At 37.9% G+C, this 21,658-nt stretch overlaps 1 protein-coding gene across 1 annotated transcript; it reads right to left on the reverse strand.

The window, feature by feature from the left end:
* Positions 1–78: 78 nt before the first annotated feature.
* tub (TUB bipartite transcription factor) lies at positions 79–19,746 on the reverse strand. The gene is made up of 12 exons (XM_054619187.1): positions 19,709–19,746; positions 12,117–12,168; positions 10,214–10,376; positions 9,034–9,171; positions 6,998–7,153; positions 5,603–5,724; positions 3,948–4,139; positions 3,284–3,396; positions 1,157–1,271; positions 733–831; positions 438–609; positions 79–212 (listed from the first exon to the last, which is right to left on the reverse strand). The coding sequence occupies exons 1-12, from the start codon at positions 19,744–19,746 to the stop codon at positions 79–81; spliced, it is 1,494 nt and encodes a 497-aa protein (XP_054475162.1).
* Between the last annotated feature and the right edge of the window lie 1,912 nt (positions 19,747–21,658).

The following is a 21,658-nucleotide window of genomic DNA, read 5'->3' on the forward strand; positions in this document are numbered from 1 at the left end:
ACCAGCCCCAAGGATACATCAACAGCCCTTGATGAGAGGACAGATGGACCAGTTCTCCACAGAACATCAGGCTGGGATCTATTCACAGGCTAACTTGCTGTCAAAGCTGGAGAGCGCAATGGCAAAGGCTTGCAGGGCACACATTGGGTAGTTATAGTCCATGGTGAAGACATCCTCTGCCACACGGCCAAACTGCATCACAATGTAGTCAGCTGCAGAGGAGAAGAATCAGGAAATACATTTATTTCTCTATTACTTTCTCTCATTATCTACACATTATTATTATTATTGTTCCACCCTTTGATATTAAAAGGAAAAAAAGTTTTACCGAGGGAGAGGTTTTCTAAATCATGACAACTTCACCAAAACATGTTAAATGTACTCTGTTAATTCTATTTAATATTAAACCTCTATCAGTTTAGAAGAAAATAACTCACGGTCATTGTCGTGAATGATTTGGAAATTCTTGACGGAGGCCTGAGTGACTCTGCCGTGGAAGTTGAGCACATAGGATTGTGTGTCATCATTCCACACAGGCGTCTTGTTGTGAAGTTCAATCACGCTCTCTGTGTTCTTGTTCTGCCACCTGGCAAGCAGTGACTCATGGTCCTGTAGTGAAGGATAAAATAGTGAAGCCTCTGACCTGGTCCTCAGATCAATTATATAAGTATGAGAAAAGATGAATTGCATCAGCACAGATAAAGCTATTGCGAAATTATGAGTGAAACATACATTTCGTGGGCGAATAGACACTCTCTCATGGTCCATGTTCATTCCAGGAATGATGACACTCATTTTGCGCGGTCCTTTGAATCCTAAAACATTGGTTTCCTATAATTGAAAAGATGATAAACTGTACTGTAAGCATGTTCATCCACTGGTAGCTACATCATTATTAAGCAAATGTTATGTTATTCCAGACTTTATAGTCATCTCTCACTGCAATGAAGGTTAAGGCCATTTATTCACAAATAGATGATGACTTCATTTTTCAACTGATTATGGCAATGCCCTGACTCCTCAGCTTTATACTATTGTATAAGTAAGACTCTAATTTTATATTTTCTCTTTTTAATATGTGATCAGACCAAATTATTATAGGTCTTATTGCCAACTCATTGCTCAACATATCTCTTGAAATGTATGACCAACTCACGTAGCAAATGGCTGCTAGCTCTTGACGCAGGTTGCTAGCTTCAAGGCTGGTTGTGCTCTTCATGGGGTTCAGGCCGCTGTCGTATACAGTGAACTTAGTTCCCATGAGGTTAGACCTGCAAAGAAAACATAAGAGACTGGGAAGGTCTGGATGTGTAGCTGCACATCTTGCTAATGTATCAATGGAGGAAACTACCAAACATTTCCTTTTAGTGCCAATTTATAATGCATAATAACAGTAGCAGCTATTGTAAAGAAAACGCCTCAAGTCACCCTGATAGTGAAACAGTAATAGAGTTGATGTGCTCTAATGGTGTTTGATATTGTGGGATTGGGGCCCAGCAGGGATCGATGGCCTGGCTTCCCAGCAGAAGAGGAGGAGTCAGATCCAGATCCTGGCAGTGGGTCACCAAACCACAGAGGGAGCCAGTGCTTTGCCTTTAAGTGGCTCCCTACTCTAAATGTTCATGGTCATTTACTAAGGAAATAAGAAAGCATACGTATGTTGTGAGATAGCATTTGTGTGTCTAAATGTTCTTCTGATCCTGTTACCATAATTCCCTGACTTAAAATGTGTCTAACTGCCTCTAGTGGGGAAAAAACTGCAGAGTAGCTCTGCTACTTTATGTACCATAAATGTTGCATTTAATAGTATCTTCCTAATTCTATGAAATATTGTAGTGCCGAGATGCTTTATGCACAGACGCTACCATCTTCGTTGTGAACCACTGTACATTTTTTCAGTCTTTACATTTGATGATGATTTTTCCATCCAGTGCTATGCAACAACATGTAATGGTCATGTTATATAATGCACAGTAGGCATTTGAAGTTTGCAGTCTTCACACAACTTATTCTCACATCATGACCTTTTGATCACATTATTTCCCAACAGTTTTGTTTGTTATTAGACTAGTACTTTGATTTGCAAAAATGGGAGATTTCCAAACCAGAATGACAGCTGATATGTGATCCGCTGGGTATATTTAATAACAACACAATGGCTTATAAAGTCCATTTGTCCAATATGAAATAATTCTTCTTATTTTGCTCTATTTGTGTTTCTCAGTTAAAGTCATATTAAGGCAGTGACTATGTGAACTCTGCCACTGTAGCTTTCATCCTCTGACATTTAAATACAAAGTCTTAAAAACACACCCAGAGGTTGACTGTAGTGTTGGATGTGTCCATCGTAGGTAAGGTGGGTTAGCTACAGCATCAATCAGCAGACTGTTTACGTCTTATGGTCGGTTCCTCATTTGGACCAGCCCCCTCAAGGACTCTTGAGAAGCGCTAAATGAAAGGTCACCATTTATTTAAATTTAGATCGCCATCATTCAAGCCTGATTGTGATTGGGTTAGAGCAGTGCATCGACCAATGGTCAGGCCAGCTCTGAAGATTAAAGGCTGCACAGAGCCATATTTGATTAAACCCCCAGGAGTTTCCATGGAGCCACTAAAGCAGCCTTGAAGCTGTCTCCAAAGATTATGTCTCTACTCACTGTCTACCTCTTACTGTGGCCCTAAACATTAAAATAATTTACATTACATACTTACATATTTTATTTATATTTGGGAGGAAGGCATAAAATAACAAGGCTTTCTTTGTTAGTGGTGAATCATAGAGGGTTCATACAAGAGTACAACAAAGACATTTTTCTAAATATACAATTTCATTGATGAGGCTAAAACAGTACAGAACATAAATTTCTTATGTGAATTAATAATAAAAAGATGCTATTCAAGTACTACTTGTTAACTATTCATATTAGCCGTTAGGTGATGTGTTCATCATTCATCCCTTAGTAGCTACAGTACAGAGTTTATTTTAACATTATCGTAAAATATTACCCCTACAGTTGTTGTTTTTTATAGGTCACATAAGAATGTATGAATGGATGAATGGGTATTGACTCTGCGTGTATTTCAATAATTCATATTTGGAAATGTTTCTTGTTATATTAAATATAATGATGTTTAAAAAAATACTATGGAATTAGACATTTTAAGGAAAACTCAAAAAAGCAGTGGAAGTAAAAAAAAAAGTAAAATAACACTTTTTTAGTGTATATAATTCCTGGGGTGTGCTACCAAAGCTTTTTATGTATCAAATCCACAGAGGACTTACCTCAGTTTACCGATGAAGCTCTCTCCGCCTCGAGACAGATCAGTTGGATCGATGGAGATGAGATAATTTGATGTTTTACTCTTTTTCCTTTTCCTGCCAGCCAACAGGAACACCTGTGACAAGCCAAGCCAGAAACCAAATGAGTATATGTATCTATTTGGACACACACAGCTTGAAACTGCAAAACAATCCCGGTAGCACTTTCTACACCCATGTCTATAATGCATTACAAAAATACTTATAATGCATCATAATCTGCTCATAGCACTGTAAAATGCATACATGATTATAATGCTGTATAACAATATTCATGACACATTAAAAAGCATTTTATAATGACTTATAATCGTAAAACAAATTTTTTTTGCAATATAATAATACAATACAATACAATACAATACAATACAATGTAATGTAATATAATAATAAATAATAATAATAAAGTGCTATAAGCAGATAACAATGCATTATAAGAATGTTTATAATGCATTATATATAAGCTTCATACAAAGTGCAACCAAAATTTGATAGCTAAGCTACATGAAATGTCTGTTTACCTTGTAGAAACTGTGCTACTTATTGTTACAAAATATTAGAATTTGTCAAGTTTCATAATGTTCAATAGGTAAAATGTTTACAGTTTCTGCAGCCTAGCCCTTCTCACCTTCTTGCCGTCCTCTCTCTCCAGGTGAAGGTAGTAGGTGGGATACATGCCTCTGTCCATGCCCTTCTTGTCTCTGGTGATTCTGCACTTCACTCTGACACCCTGAGGTGCAGGACGCAGAGAAAACTCTTCAAGGTCATCTACATCGATGGCAGGTTCATTGACTGTGGGAGTGGGTGCTGAGGCCACCTCCTGTAGGTGAAAAAAATCCCACACAGGACAATCCCCTTGTGAAATGGTGAGATGTGAGTTGACTTTCATTAGAACAGAGTAATGAGTCTGAGGATCAAATCGTCCACTGGGACTGAGAATGAGTACACTGTATCTAAAATGAGGACCTGGTGTAGAGATTAGAGGGGAATGAGGAGCAAAGAGAAATAATTGTTATCATGAGTACAATACCAGCTGGGGTTTCACTTTGAACAAAGTCTAGAGGCTGCAAATAGGATGTATTTTAAAGGGATGAGGTATTATCCATAGTCAATGTAATACTTAGAGTAGCTGTGCAAAACATAATTTTTGCCACATAAAACAAAGGCCAACCAAAAAAAAACCAATATCAGTGTAAGTGTACGTTTTATTTAGAATACTTTTGCCATGAGACAGCCATTTTTGAAGTTGAACTGAAATCGTTGTAGCCATCTATGCTTTCATCAAAGCTATCAGTGTTCCGTAACTCCTTCTGCATGGTAACATTTTTGTTTTTTTCAGTGGAGTCTGGGAGCTCTGGCATTAGCATAGGTAAAAACTTTAGTTCCCTATCGGAAACATAGACTGTATAGCTGTCTCACGGCAAGGTGAACTGGCAAATATATTCAAAATATAGCATACACTTAAATAGATTTTTTAGGTGGCTCTTTCTTTTAGGTGTCACTATGTCCCTGACCACAGCTTTACATAGCTTTGATACTGTGCTGGTACTCCTGTCCGCTTTTCCAACCTCGGGGCATGCTCACTGCTGTCCATGTAGCAAATACACTGACTATGGATAAGTACCTCAAACAACCCAACTTCAAAAGACGCAAACAATCATTGACATCTGACCTTAGTCCTCCATTATCATACCTGAGTGGAGAAAAAAAAACAATATTTCCTACGTGTAACCTCAAACATTTGATCCAACAGATCCAGAGCTGCATGACTTCAAGTGTTCAGGAGTATGTAAAATAACAACTAACAACACATATTTTCAAAATACTTAATAGTGTGACATACATTGCACATTAATGCTTACATTGGCCCACCTGGGCTGTTATGCAAGGCTCACCGACTAGACGCACATACAGTAAATTGTCTGTATGAGATCATTGGTCCATCACCTGCCCATCGTTTTTATCTTCACTTTTACATATATTGCAAAATGTAAAATAAATGGCAGGCCAGGAATAGCAAAAGCCCCAAATAATTCCAATATTAGAATAATTGAAAACAAAATGTAAAAAGGGCATCTGCACTTTATTTGTGTCACATTAAACCATAGTGGTCTATAACTGTACGGTTAGCCATGAAATTTAAATAGAGTTTTAAATAGAATCTGTCTGAGCACCAAATTTGAATCTCTTTTTTCCTGCATGTCATACAGGCACCTGTTTCATGGGCAAAATAAAGACTAATCTCTCATGCAGAGGTAACGAATGCTGTGAACTCCATTTTACCTTGCATGACTTCTTGCTAGTGGCAGAGCCTGGCCTCGTGTTGCTGTTGAGCTGTGAGGAACTGGAGCTAATTTCATCTTCATCGTCCTCTTCTTCATCAAAATTCATACTGCTGGATATACCTTCACAGACAGAGAAAACACAAAAAAGAAAGAAAGAGGTATTACAGATTTTTTCTCCTGCAGTTAATTGGTAACTTGAAATGCTGCAACAATTGTAGCCTTCAATAGGAACACATTCACACTTTATCCAGTATAACTTAAAATAGTTAAAATACAAGATAGTTTGAGGTTTGAATAGCATAACTTGTGCCCAATGTTTGTGAGTGCACATAGGTCGTAAGTTTCCATTAAATGATTAGAACAGGTGTCAAAACCCACTGGGTTTTTGTAAATTTAAGTTTATAGTCACTGTTATATTGTTGTCATCTACAGTACTTGCAGCCTTTCATTGCATGAAGTGTATTGTCATTCAGTATCCGACTGATGCATAGCCTATCATGGTAAAAACAGTTGATAAAATATAAAATATATGCTGTTAGTTTAGAGAAATACTAAAGGTTGAAGGCATTCAAAAACATCAGTTAAACAAACACTTATTAGTAACTGTTTCACAGAGGTCTTTGAGTTATACATGTTCAAGAGGTATATTGTTATTCATGTGTTACAAGCTGATCCACTTGAAGCTGTATTTGAACCTATTTGAAAACATGGGAAGGAACAAAATCTGCCTATCCGGTATAAAGTTACATATTCCAGCTCTGCCTAATAAGGTATAAAGTTACATATTCCAGCTCTGCCTAATAAGGTATAAGTTTTGCGCCAATAAATTACCAGAAAAATAAATCTTCATAAAAGAATGGAATAATAATCACTTGAAAGAGTAAACAGCTTTATAAAATAACAACACACTTTTGTGGCCAAAATGTCATTATAATTCTTCAGCTCAAAACCTAAAAAACAATACAAACTGCAGCTGTGTCTAAAATATTTAACGTACAATATATGTACTATATAGCGTCCTCAAAAAACACTGGACTAATCAGTGAGGGCACCAAAACATATGATTTTTGTGTCCAAAATCTAAATGAACAGCTCACTAGTAAACTACTGAGTGTTTACCATGTACGGAATAATAAACGAGTGTATTAGTAATCAGGGTGTACAGTCACTCTCTGCTTTTTAAGAAATAAAAAGACAGCATCATAAGTTACATCATTCACACACTGTGTCTTAAAATGGCATTTCTATTTGCAGTTCTAACACGAATCAGTGTGTTTCACCTTCCTACCAACACACCGCAGCAGTATACCAGAATGAAGTGGGTGTAAATGAGGACTCATGGTTGTGCTATTACAGATGCAGTGACAGAACCTTCCTTGAACACTGACAGTACCTTTTTTGAGCATTGTGACACGCAGATCCTGTTTGCTCTGCGACTGAGTGCAGCTCATGACAGGCTCTGCCTCGCCCTCCTCTGTGCTGGGGTGACCCACCGTCAGGATCTGGATCTGACCGTCGTCCTGCTGGGAGGCCAGGCCATCCAATGCTGCTGAGCCACAATCCAACAGGAGCAAACTGCATGAGAATAGAACTGTGCTACTGTTCGACAATCATTATCTCATGTTAACACACAGTAAATTACCAGATGAATCCCAGCAAAGTAAAACACAGGCAGTTGTAACCATCTTGCAATTAACACTTGCATAAGCAACATTTCCACATCTCTGCCTTGACTACTGAATGTGTGGGTGTACTGTGTTCTGTTCAAATGTCTTGTTTAAGTAATTGTTCACGTGTCACTGTTAAATTAGCTTCTAATGTTTAAGAGGTGAGAATGTCCGTGCTGCTCCAGGCATTCAGTACACAGCAATTTTAAAACAACTGACTTCTCTACTTGCCCTTTTTTACAAAGCAGAAGTGCAAAAGAACACAATAAAGATTTTTGGAAGGGTGAATTGCAGTTTTTCATTTTTTGGGGTTGTTTATTTTTTGGAAATGCCAAATTTCGTGCATTGTTGCTGTTTATATAGAATTTTTTTTTGTTATGTGTAATACAGTGGTTAGCTAGTCTAATCAGTTGGTTTCTCATGCCCTTTATTTCCTTCCCCTCAAAGGTATGCATGTAGAAATCCATTGTCTTATGAGACAGCGTGTTGCACATTCCTATTTGTATGTTCCATTCAGGAATTTTCTGCATGTAGAACTTTTTTGACATATTTCTGACAATATAAGTACAAACAACTTGTGATTATTATTCTGGATAGCCAGAGGTGTGATGAAGGATGCAAGTGTGCATTTTATATAGTTTTGTTTAGATTTGGTTTTTGTTTTTAATTACACTTATGTAACCAGTTTTGTGTTGGATATTTAGTTTCAGATGTAGATATCTTATTTATGGAGCAGCCTAACATACTCCATCTGAGTGAATTCATCAACCTGTACTCATCTATTCTGTAACCTTGATGCAGCTGATTGCATAGTAGCCTGGGAGCTCTCTTCAAACTGAGTTCCCGTGCTTGAGAAAATCAGAGAGCAAGACGGAGAGTGAGTGAGACAGGTCCATCATTGGTGAGATTGGTACGTCTGGCCTGATTAATCTTTTACCCTTGTGGAATCTCATTCACTTTTTTTCTTTTTTTTCTGGGACACAGTCATTCCAAAAATGAGCATCTTCTGTAATGTGCTAGATCAGATGACAAACAAATGTAATGTCACATTTGCATTTGCATGACGGATTGCTCTGTGTGTCAGTTCCTTATTTTTCTGTAGTGAATCTTTAAATTTCAAAAAAACTATAACACTCCATAGTGTCAGTTTGAAAAATACTATGAATAATGAAAAGCATAGAAGCAAAGGGAAACAATGTTTGCACTGTAGACATAGTTGGACTACACCATTTCCACCCTCAGGTTTTCCTCCTCCATCTGAAGACTAATTTATGTGTCAGCAGGCTGACAGCACTCAGACTGTCATACATCATCACACCATTGAGCTTTGACAAGCATGGCACCACAGCGTGGCTGTTTCACTGGCAGTGTTAGTTTCCAGATGTGACTTGAAAAATAAGCAGTCGAACCATTATGTGAGGTTTGCAAAGAGGGCCTGAAAAGACAGTTGCAGCTGTTTGACAATAAGGACTTTGACTCTTCGCGCTCATTCAGTGGACATCCTCTAACGACTTAAATCTGCTCTTTTGTAATTCAACATGAAAACATAAAAAACAAAGAACAATATGCTTGAAAACAATATCCTAATTTGGCTATCATACATAGAAACATGCTTTACTGTCAAATATCTGTCTATGTTGTCTTTTACCTTTTCTCACCACCTCCTCTCTGATTCAGCAGTGTGTCAGTCCAATTATCTATTTTCTATCTATTCTTCACTTCCACTACTGGGTACACTTAATAGGCTGGCTGGTAGGCTGACCTTTGTGCTTCCCCTTCCTCTCCTTCTTGTCGCTGCCTGTTTGTGGAGTGGAGCTGGCCGATGCTTTTCCCTTTTTGGCTGAGCGAGGCGGCTGTGTGTCCGCTATCACCTTCACCTCCTCCTGTTCAGCTTCTTGCACTACACACAGCGATGGAGATGAGCGGCAGCAGATGCAGGGTCATCAGAGCAGATGGACAGAAAGGGAGTGAAACAAAAAAGTTAAAGTTACACGGACAAAAATGAAATCAAAAAATATCATGTCTAGCAGATTATGAAAAAAGGTTATAACATATAAGAGTTAAAACATATCCGTGTTATTTATTCAGTCTTAGGCATGAATTACCAATATCAAAACGTGAGTACCTTAACATAAAGCCCAAAATGTACAAAGGCAAACATTTAAATTGTCTTTCTCTATAAAAAATAAGTTAAAAATCTTACAGAATGTATTTAATGATGTAGTAATACATTACAGATTTAGTTTAAAAAACTTATTTTTTCCTAGTGAGAAAGATTGTTATTGAGTTTGACAGATCCATTGTTTGCTTAAAATATACATAAGAGCAACATTTGGCTCCTGTTCACTGCCATGTCAACTCCCTGATTGTGAATAGAGCAATATAGAGCTAAACAGTGAATGCAAGCAAGTAGAGTTTCTCTCCCTTGTTTTGGGGGGAAATGATTAGGCTTTATTCCCCTTCTTTTATTTGAATATCAGCATAGTGCAGAGTAACATTTTGTCAATACAATGTCTCTTCTCTCAGCAGGAAATGTGACAGTTCATGGCCTTGAGCCCAGAAATTGGTCTTCAGAGCTGGGGATTAGTTGGCTGCTCTGTTCTCTGTGTGTAGATAAGAAGACCTAATCAAACCCAGTCTTAACCCCCTTTCTGTTCTAAGATTTGCAGCAGAGTGTAAGGGCCTGCAATTGATGGTACATTGGTATGTTGCAGTGGGTCTACCGGTGCTCTAATTCTAAACTGTAATATCAGCAACTGTTCTTTTTAATTATTCAACATTTTTTATAATTAGTTAAAAGAATAAATACTTCCTGTAAATCAAAACAGATTGATCAAACAAGCAGTCTGAGATCTTCATGCTTAATCCAGAGTGTTTCTTAAACCCTCCGGTTGAGCTTCCTGCATCAACAGAGTCCCAGAGGAGTGCCAGTCTTTACTCACCGTGGTAGATGGTGCTGCTGTTGCTGCTGAGGTAGGATTCCACCAGCGGCGCCTGTTCCTCGCTCTGTTTGGTCCGACGTGTGCGAGATCTCCCGTCCACAGTAGACTGGACCATCAGAGGCTCCTGCCTCTTCTTCTTCTGTTTCTGTTCAAGAAGCGCCCGCTGTTGTGAAGGTTTCACGTATGCGTGTAATTGCACATAAAACGTGTCCAGATAGAAAGAAAAATAATCAAGGCACAGTGTCAGCAAATGAGAAAAGCTACACCCCCCTTATTACACATCATTATACATCATTATATAGACAAAAATTAAAGTTGCAGTTAAAGTTAAAATAAAAATCACAGTGGCACAAGTAGGCACTAACTACTGCTATAAAGAACAACCTCTAATTTTTGTTGCCCATATTTAACCTGACAGTCACGAAAGATGTATAAGTCTTTCTACATACACTACAGCTTAAGATTCATTTCTAAACAAAATGGCCTCAGTAAGTGATATTTAATCAGCAAATTGTTTAAGATCACAAGAAATATAATCAGTAGTAAACCATGTCAACATATTCAAGTGATAAAGCTGTATTCTACCCTCCTGAGACATAATATACATAACAAAACAGTTTTCCATTTTAGTTCAGTTTGTTTGCAATAATCACTTAAGAGGCATCACAGATTTTGTTGTAAGCTGCCTTCATACTGTAGGCAGAGTGCTGTGTTTAAAAGTGTCTTGCAATAACACTGTCTCAGATAAATCTGTAAGGCCAGGGAAACAATCTGAAGATGTTTAAGAATGAGCTGCCTGAAACACTATGACCTGAGGCTGGATATAGCTATTCATCTGGACTAAGTGTCAGATGAACAGTCTTCAAACCAGAGCTCATCAAAAATTGAAGGTTTCTATTAGTGAGAAGTCAGGCTGCAGAGCATTAGAGTGCAAAAGTAGTTCCTGTAAAGCTGAAGACAGTGAAAGGCACACAGTGCATGGTTAAGGCACAGGTCTGTAGTGCACAGCTACTAGCAAGCTTCTCTCCCTCTGACTGAGAGGTTACTTATTAACAATGAGGAAGATGTTTTGATTTACATCGCACTGAACTTAAAAACTTGTCTTCAGAAATAACAGAAACCTATTGAGTGAAGAGGAACAACTAAGAAGTAGATTCATTCCTCAATAAATCATAATAACAAACAAACAAAAATGTTTTTTGCAAAAACACAATTTCTGAAATTAGAGCCCCTTTTGTCAAAACTCTACACACAAAAACCAAGAACATATCCAAAAAATAGCTTACATATCTTGGAAGAGCAAACACTTCCTACTAAATAAATATTTTTGGCATTTTCGTTTGTAGCATGTAAATATAGACTAGGAAACAAACAAATGTGTTTATTCTCATACTAAAACAGCCATAACAGTATGAGACACTCTGTACACTGTAAACGGAATACAGTATATTGCAATTACACTCCTCATACCCTCTCTCCAAAATCATCAGCCATTGTTGTGCACAAGTGATCTAATTGGTTACACAGGTTTTCACAGGTGCACTCCGGGTGCACCTGTGAAAACCGAAAAATAACTGAGTGTGTAATATTTCAGTAGCAATGTTTAGCAAACAACACACTCAGGCTTTTGGTTTTGAACGATGTCTCTAATGTAGGTAACAGTGTGTAGTTGGGTTGGGTTAATGCTGCTTGGCTTTAGGTTTTGTAAATTATATTTACTGGACTTATACCCACTCTCACATTAGAACGCGGCCCAGAGAGATAACAAGTCCTAACAGGCCATTTGTGGCCTTGTGATGGAGCAGTGGAAGTTTGTGTCATGATAAAAGTGCTGTGTTATCATTGATTTTGCCTCTGTGTTGCTATATTAACAGAGCTGCTTGGAAGAACAACAAACACTTACCTGTCTGTCCAGTTTCTGTTGTCGGAGGTTTGTGCCCTCATCATCTAAAGTGCTGCAAAGAAAAGAGAAAAAAAGTTCTGAAAGGTGCACCTCGGCTTTATATGTGTAAAATATAATAAAGACATTTTCCAAACTGCTTTAGTTAATTCAATCGCAACTGAAATTACAGCGGAAGGTTGAACACTTGCAGTATCTGACTATATATTAGCTTTATTGCCTTTAATATACTGTACATGGTAATGTAGCCTGTTGTAGACCGCAGGAAACAGAGCATTTGTTTATGCTGCAAGACATTTTGTTCTCACATTGACACCTAAATTACCCTTCATGGCTGTGATTATTATTGGCTCATTGTTCCCTGAAAAAGAAAATGATTGATTGTACAAAAGGTGCTTTTATAGCTTTGTGCATTCTTGTCTTTAACACAGTGAACTACAACAATATAGGACTACAGAAAAAATACTTTTATTTATTTTAATTTATTTTATTTTAAAAATACTAATATTTTGGTGTGAGTAACACGAAAGCCTTATCTTGAACTGTATGCACCCCATTCAAATACAACTGCCAGCCACACTTGAACCCTCCAGTTCCCTTATTTAGTTTATGTCCATATATTCAAATTCTGATCTATATATGTCTTAAAATGTAAATTTATAAAAAAAAAATAGCACACGATAAACAAAATATATAGGATAGTATGGACAACACACATTGGAGGATAAGTAGCCTACATTAAGTCCGACAATAAAAACGCACCGGTCAGTTGCAGAATAAATGTAAAAGAGGGCAAATAGTTTCTCTGATAAAGGAGTTTATATCATCTGGGTAGCTCATCGACTAGGCACTGAAACAGTTTAATTAGAGCATGTGTTCTTTGATAGATACAGCCCTTTAAAAACACCCCCTCAATAATTAGAGCCAGGGAGGCTGCTACAAAGCTGTCAGTTAGCCTCTTCTCGGTGAGTGCAACAGCAACAGAAATCAGAGGCATCACTTGAACTGATGCTTAGTGTGATGTCATAGTGTCCAGAAGAAAAACACACATAATGAAGCAGTCCCAGATTATTATGTATGAGAGCAGAGGAACGGTTTGAGAGATCCTTGAATCCTCTTTCCTGAGCTATCCCCTTTTACAAAACAAACTCCTCCTATTATTGAGACACTGCTTTATTTCCTCAAAACCAATAATTAGATTTTTCGGATGGTTTTCCACGCAGCAGCAGACGGATTATAGAATGTTAAATAGTCCATTACATGCTCTGTTGGTTAATTTGCACTTGCACAGCTTTAAAAAGAGTTGCAGCTGAGATGTTGTAGAAGTGACAAGAAGGCGTAAAAATAAGCCCAGAGTGACTGTGACTGGAGGAACATGTGCAGATCTGCTCTACAGAGATTACGACATAAAAGCAGCAAATAACATTGGCAGTGTTTTTCCTTGAATCAATAGCTCACATTTCAGAAACTGTACCAGTGAACATATGGACAGCAGCGTCTGTCACAAGAAAGGGATAGAAATGGAGGGTCTAATCATGGGGAGTCGTATGCTGTACAGATTGTAAAAGGCACATTTAGATTTGGGGCTAACTGAACAGCAGCTGTCCTTCACTTGCACACTTCACTTTCAAGAGAGACAATTTTAACGATGAAATAGACCTTGTGTAACCTGTATCACCTCAAACAAGGTCAATGGACATTGTTAGCTACAATAATCAACCCCTCAGTCCTACCAGTATAACTAACCTTTAGCAGGTTATCCAGTTGATGTTGCAGAGAAATGTGATAAATGGGACAGATGCTACTATTCATTTACATTTTTTATATCTCTCAAAAGCATCCTTGTGTCCTCTGCATTGGATGCAATACAGAGAGAAAGCAATGACAAAAGGAAATCACAGAGGATTCATTGTAAGAGAACCACCACGTCCCGGCAGCACAACACATAATAGACTGCACAACATGAAGCACACTCCTGATCTGAACATGATTCTCTGCTTCCCTGAGCAGATTGTTCTGAAACAACTGGGTATAGTATTTCTCTACAGGAACACCTTGAACATTATTTGATTTGTTGGTGCACTGCAGCCTGACAGATCGCCACTGGCCTAAGCAAATGCCTAAAGGTCAGTGTAGCACCAGCAATGCTGGTAATGGAAATTCTTAAATGATTTCACTGTTTCTCTCTCCCCAGAATGCTTTAAGTAGCCATGAAAGGGATCATATCATGAAGTTGTTTTTGTGGGCTGCCTCAATCAAAAAACCTGTGATTCAACAAGCCATTCAGATTTGGTTAACTTTCCTATGTGACATGCAGGCTCATTGGAATATACCCTTCTGAGTCTCTCCACCAACAGCATGAGAACTGCTATCAGAGCAGACTGGGCCTTTTCGGGAGGGAGGCTTAAAGAGACAGGCGCTAAAACAGAGCTGTTCAGACAGAGGGTGATTACAGGTATATTCAAACAGACCGTATAAGAAAAATAATGTGTTTCATTTAACATTGAAGCTTGTTAAAATGTTCTAGAAGAAATCCAAAATACAAGTATGAACCAGAAAATGAGTATGATATGTCCCCTTTAAAGTATATATAAACAGAGATAAAGGCCTTTTTTCAGTGCTGCCTTCTTAATATAATAATATATTATCAAACAAACATTAACTTAAAGGATGAACATCAGGAACTACAGTAACTGCAGACAGATAGAATCAAGGACATCACAATCGACCAGAGCCCAAAGTAACGCGTTGCTTTGTCCGACCATTTACATTGAAATGAAACAGGTCAGAGCAAGTCCTACATTTGATGTTATTTTAAAAGTATGCATTAATATAAGGATTAATCAAATATCATTATCAGCATTGATTAATATATCAGTGTGTGGAATGTCTGCCATCATTGCTTGATATCCAGAGAGAGGAAACTGTCGCTCCATGCTAGATTAAATAAGAGGACAAAGAGAGCTAAGAACAGAAGATTGATTGTGATTTCCTACTTCTTTGCTTTTATTGACCAAGTATATTATTTTTTATCAAACACAATTTAATTTAGAGGTCAAAAACAGATTCAGATTTTTGGTAGGCCATTCAATTATACCAATGTTGATTTGACTATAACATCAGCATTAACATAGCTATTAACTGTAACCTTCCTCTTCCAGTGTGCTCTGATTGAACAGCTTTTAACTCCAAATGAACCTCACTTATGACCCACTGGGGATTTGTTCATCCATCTGTTAATGCATGCAAGATTAAGTGAAACTAATCTAATTTAAACAACTACGTCGGGCAAAGCAAAAAGACATCAAATCCAAATATGAATGTTTTTTGTGACAACATCTCCTCCACAAACACAGTTATAGTTTGACAGATGCCAGTCTTTCTCTGTAACATTGTTAAACGTTGTGTCCATGCCGACCAAAGCACTCCATTTCAACATTAGACCTTTTGTTGGATTGTTGCTATTGTACAGAGTTTTTAGTACATTTTCTCTGTATTAGACCCAAACCATGTTTTGAGTCATACATTACTGACAATTCAGAAACTTCACCTTTATAAACAATAGTGGTTGGTGAACCTCACAGGTCAAACCCTACCAGAGTTTTACTGTGGCTTCCACTGAGCTCCCGTGTTGCACTGCTCTCCAAAAAATTCCATAAACTGCAGGAAATTACCATTCTCATTAACAAAGCAACAGGTAATTCATCCACCACAAGTGATTGACTGGTTGCTCTCTGTTTTCAGTTCTCCCTTTTCACTGGGCGTGTTTGGACGGGAATCTCTTTTCTAAAAAACAAACTCAACGGTTCCTTATTAGAGCGCAATTAGAGGTTTTCTCAGAAGAGTTAGAGAGAATTAGCCCCAGCAGAATAGGAAAGGATGAAAGATGAAGTAGGATGAAAAATGATGTGTTCTCCAGCACTCTTTAATAAGACTGAAATGTTGTAGTTTTAACGGCATTATGTCTTTACAGGCAAATGCAGAACGTGTTTCTTTACACTGCTGATGAGTTACATATGCAGCTTATGACATGGTCAACTCATGATGCATGTTCTAAAAGTCTCTCATTTTATTTTCCCTTACCTTCTGAGAAATATCTGTATGTTTAAAAGTCATATTTTAATCCAACAATTAAAAACCTTTCATGCATACTGCCTGAAGGTGTATGATAAATGTGACATTCAAATGATAAAAGGCCATAAGTAGGTTATTTATGTATTTGCATGATCATCATGATGCATCAATTTTGTTGATTCCGAAATGCTGACTAGTAATTGCAGGGTGGATAGTAACAACATAATTGAAAGCACAATGCATTTCCAACTACGTATTTGAGTATATATGTTTTATTTTTTACTTGTCAATTTGTTATCCCTAAGCTTTATTAATGTCAACTGTTAAACCTCTGTTTTTATTTCCCATAGAGCTTTACTGGTACGTGATAAATAAAGCTAACTTATATATTTTTTTACTCTTCATACCTCTGTCAAAAGCCTGAATGTTACCGTGATAGTTGATGGTCAGTTTTGCATTTGCAGTGTGTGAGATCAGTCAATGGATATTCAGTCTACCTGCACTACCAACTCCAGTTTTACGACAGAGGCAAAAGAGATGCAATAAAAACGTATTTACCTCCCACTCTCTCTCAGATATACAGACAAACAAAGCACTCCATGTCTGCAATCAGAGTAATCAAGAGTGTGAATAGGCATCAGACAGGAGGATAATGATTCAAACAGATCTGTTCCAGTGGAGGTCAAACAGCTTGTTATTGTTAAGTGGTCACTCTGTAGAACATCAATAGAGAGGTTTACAGGCAGCTTTATAATCTATTTAAGGAGCAACTCTAAGGTGCAAGAAGGTCAGCAATATCAAGCATTAAGAAGGAAGGGGCTGTACAATATTATTGATAAAGCCAAAATTTTGCTTTGTTTCTAGACCACCACCAGGACAAGGGAACGTAACCCTAACCCTAGTGGACGAAAGCTTGTATTTATCATTCAATACTTAAGTGTGCAAAGCCTTCTTTTTCCATTAAAACTGAGAATCTCAATTATATTTTGAAGCAATTGAACCATTTCATTGCTGTTAATCTGAAATGTTCAAATTCATTTTACATGTTTACTGCCTGAATGCTAATATTTAAAGTTAGTGTTTGTTTAAACATTATTCAAGCAGATAATAAAACTTTTAAATAGCTTACATTTTAGAATCAATGTATTGTTGTGCTGTAAGCAGACCTTAAAAACAGCTGTATAGGTTGTCTGTGCAAGTAGCTTATTATGACCCATATTTGCATTCATTGTTAGACGTCAACCTCTAGTGAGCAATGTAATTATGACAGGAGCAAATGAGGAAGTCAGGTGACATAGTATAAAGAGCGACAAAGTCCTCGTAGGATAGAGCTTGGGTTGGATGGATGGGTTAGAAAAACCCAGGACGTTAACCCATGACACCACTGTTAGTGTCCTGTGTGAAAACAAAAGTCAACGTTGACTTATTTGAACTTGCATACGTAGGTTAGTTAAAGTAACATAATTAACGTTAAGGTACAAGGCTTTGTTAACTGTAACATAAGCACTATATTTTCAATAAACTGTACCAAACACGTCAAGTTCCAGACAGGACTGTTCAAAGGGTGATGCTCTCAAATTCTGGACTGATAATGATTTCTCCTTATCAAAATAGCAATAAAATGCTGTTGTAAATATTACATTGTTCAACATTTAATTAACTCGGTCAGGCAAAAGTGAATATCACTCAGGGGAGGGAAGGAATTGACTGCTATCAGTCCCTCATAGACTGCTCTTCACACTTTTAAAATAGTTTCATATGCATCACAAGGTTTACTATGTGTGACCATCACTGGCTGATGATTCTGCAGCAGCACCTGGTAAAACTGGAGGACAATCCAACATTCACACAAAAGTCTGTTTAATTTTAATTTGCATGTTGCAATGCATGAAATTAGATTGTGAGAACATTAATGTGATGAGCACTTGTATCGACTCGAATTGACCTTGTCAGTAAAGCAAATAATAATTTCTATTTTGACACGATGTCACATTGCAAGAAAACAGATAAAGATCATGGCAGTAAATGTCCCATGCATTGCATTAAAGATACGATAAGATTTTCTGAAATAATTGTAAATGCCTTTTTGACATTATACAAATTTCACCATTTCTGTTGTGACAAGCTGACAAGTTCTGCTTGCCTCCCTGGGTTCCCATGTCAGAGAAAACCAGAAAGAACTAAAGCTTTGCACAAGTCTACTGCAGAAATGCTAATCTGGCTTCCCGCATAGAAGAGCTACTGAACAACTCGTTTCTTCGTCGAAGTGTGTGTTTGTGAGCAATTTTTCCTTCATTTTGTCAATTTCTGCGAATGTATGCACAGATTATCTCTTATGATATCAGAGAGCTACATAATACAGCTGTCTCCTCTAACTCTGCAGAGGCCCCATGCATTTTTCATGGAAGCTTTACTGGATGAGGAAAAACTGCTCATTGAGGAACCACCAATCTCTCTACCCCACTTACACTTAAATGGCATACTTTGAGAGATAACTTGGTTTATGTTTTGTATATATTAATTTCTTCCCATCAGTTTTTTGCAGATATTTTCTTGAACAAAAATTGAAGGGGAGATAAGGTTCAAAACACAGAATGACCTAAGTAGTTCTAATAGTTTGATCTTCCAGTACTGCATCAGTCCTGAATAATTCATTTTTGTTTGTTTAATGACTTTGTAAAATGCTTTTATATTAACCTTGTTATTTAATGTGGTACCTAAATATCAGTGTCTCTACAGTATTTTCCAGCTTCCTTTCCAGCCACCGTAACTTATAGCAACCGTGAGCCAATGGCATCAAAGTAAGCAGGGAAACCATGGCAATGGGTGTTCAATCAGAGGAAAGCGCCAGCAGCCTAAGTACTGCACTTGAAATTATGAAAGAATATATAGGTTTTACAGAAAGATACTTAAAGCTCATAAATCCTCATACTTTTGTTATTTACAAAAATACTTTGCTGCCAGCATCATACAGTACATACCATTCCCACTCAATCTGCTCAGTGATTTATTTAAGTGAAAACATGATTTGTGATTTTGATTTAAACTTCCAATTGAATTACTTTTTTTTGAAGCCAGTTAAACAGCACTACTTCTGAATCAAATAACAGGCAATTTCACACATGAACAATATGACAGTTGAAGAAAGACAGAATTTGTCTGCCTGTGACCCAAATTGAGATCTCAATAGTTTAGACAGCTGAAATGATGGGATTCACTTTTGCAATTTTATTATTTATTTAAATAGCCTCTCTCTAAAATATAAATACAAAGAAGCAACATTTGTCCACTGAACTTGTTCATATTAGCAAAAACAGGCATATTATGCCACCAAACAAAAAAAAATCAGTTTCCATCCACATTGTTTGCTCTTATCAATACAGTTACCGTTATCTGTTTGATCTCCTTGTCAGACACTCACGTGACTGAACACCAGCTCAGATACACAGACATGCACACACTGCTTCAAAAGATGAACATTGTGCCCTTTCTCCTGTGTTCTCACGCATGTGGTACAATACCTGTAGGGAATCCAGTCGGAGGAGTGCTTGGAGCTCATTCTGTATCAATCAACTGCTGCTGCCTAACTGCGAGGCTAAAGGCCTGCAACAGCACCAGTGTAAGTGGCTACGAGGTCTGAGGACAGCGATCACAGCCAGAGAGCCCACATCGCCTGTTCATCCTCTGCACACAGCCCAACGTTCCCCAGTCTGCCTATGTTTTCTTCGTACGTCCTCTAGCTGTGGGACAGCAGATAACTAACGATCCAGACAGACAAGCCGCACTCCTCAGTCGTGCATGCCGAGCACATGAAATAGCCGTTTTCTTCTCTACCATGTGTATGCTTCCAGTCAATGCCTCTCCTCTTCTCCTCTCCCATCCACCTCCTCTGCTCCTGCTCTGTGCTGGCTCTCTTCCCTCGCTCTCACTCTGTAGGCTCGTTCTAAATCTCCCTCCGTTTCTTGCCCTTTAAATCCCCCTCCCCTTCCCTTTTCCTTCCTCCCTGTCCAAATCTCACTCTGTGCCTCTCCGCCTGATATATCTCTTGTTATCTTTTGTGTAGCGTCACCTAACGCAGCATCAAGTGCAAAGCCTTAAGCACAAAAAAGGTTATAGAGAGTAGCCTTTGTCTTCCCTCTTTGATGTTCCTTATACGCTATTTCTGTGCAGTGCCCCCCCTCCTCCCCTCTCTATAATGCAACCACACGCACACACACTCTCTTTCTGACACTCTCTCTTTCCACACTGTCTTGTGTTGCATGAGGCATGCAAAGCAGGGTCTCAGATGTGTTTTCTGGACCATAATTTATTTTTTCTCTCAGAGTAAGAGACATTAGCATATGACTGTGCAGACTAGTGTTAACAGCCTTTAATTCAGCACTCTCTACGGCCAGACAAAGGCACCCAGTGATAGTGCCACAGCTCCGAAACCTCTCTCACACACATCTGCTTCCGCCCTCCGTCTGCAGCCCTTCACTGTCACCACACATACACACATCACTCACTGTGTTCCCAGGGTTATTCAGGAGTCCATCTATAGACAGTTAAACCCAGCGGCTTCCTTGTAACAAAACTGCTTCACAAGGAGTTGATTCATGTCAACTTCCTAACCAAATATCGCCGCTTTTAGTGCTTTTGTGCTAATTTTAAGAAAGTGAAATCATCTGAGCCACTCCTAACAATTACTTAGGGATGAAAATATATTGCTTGTGGGCATAATTGAGAGCATCCTTCATTCTACTGACTCACTGCAAAACGGCTTCAAGCTAAATCTTTTATTTGCTGTATTTCATCATCTATGTGTGTTGCACCAACATTCACATGTATTTAGGACAGTCAGTGCACCAAATCATTGGGATATAGTACGCAAATGCATTGAAGTGTGCACTCTCACACTCACACACACATACACACACACACACACTTAAGATCTTTGTGGCATTTGTAATGTGCTGAAGCTAACAGTATCTAGATCATTCTCCCAAGGTTAGAACTCATATCATGTACTGAACAGATTAGAGACATTGTGTCACATGGTAAAGCTCTAATGTAGCATTCAGTATTGCGTTAAAATTTTTATTTACGTCAGCAAAGACAAGTCAAACAGTGGAGTCACTAATAAGGGCATTCAAGCATCTTCCCTCAATTATTTATCGGGCGCTTTGAAAAAGAGCATCACTGATAGAGTTCAGTGGTAGACTGCCAAAGTAAATCATGCAGGAAATAAAACGGCACCGAAAGCCAACGGAGAAATAAAGACATTTCTGTTTATATGAAATCCATGACAGAAATTTTAAATGTGAGACTTATGACTTCAAAATGGCTTTCCACAATTCCAAAATTGGCAATTAAACTATAATGAAAACAGCCAAACAAATCACAAATCTGGATGGTCCATCAAAAAATAATAAAAAAATAGTATAATATATATATATATATATATTTTTTTTTATATTACATGGGAGACCTTG

The sequence above is a fragment of the Anoplopoma fimbria genome, chromosome 2, assembly GCF_027596085.1.
Source record: "Anoplopoma fimbria isolate UVic2021 breed Golden Eagle Sablefish chromosome 2, Afim_UVic_2022, whole genome shotgun sequence".
In the NCBI taxonomy this organism is placed as follows: Eukaryota; Metazoa; Chordata; class Actinopteri; order Perciformes; family Anoplopomatidae; genus Anoplopoma; species Anoplopoma fimbria.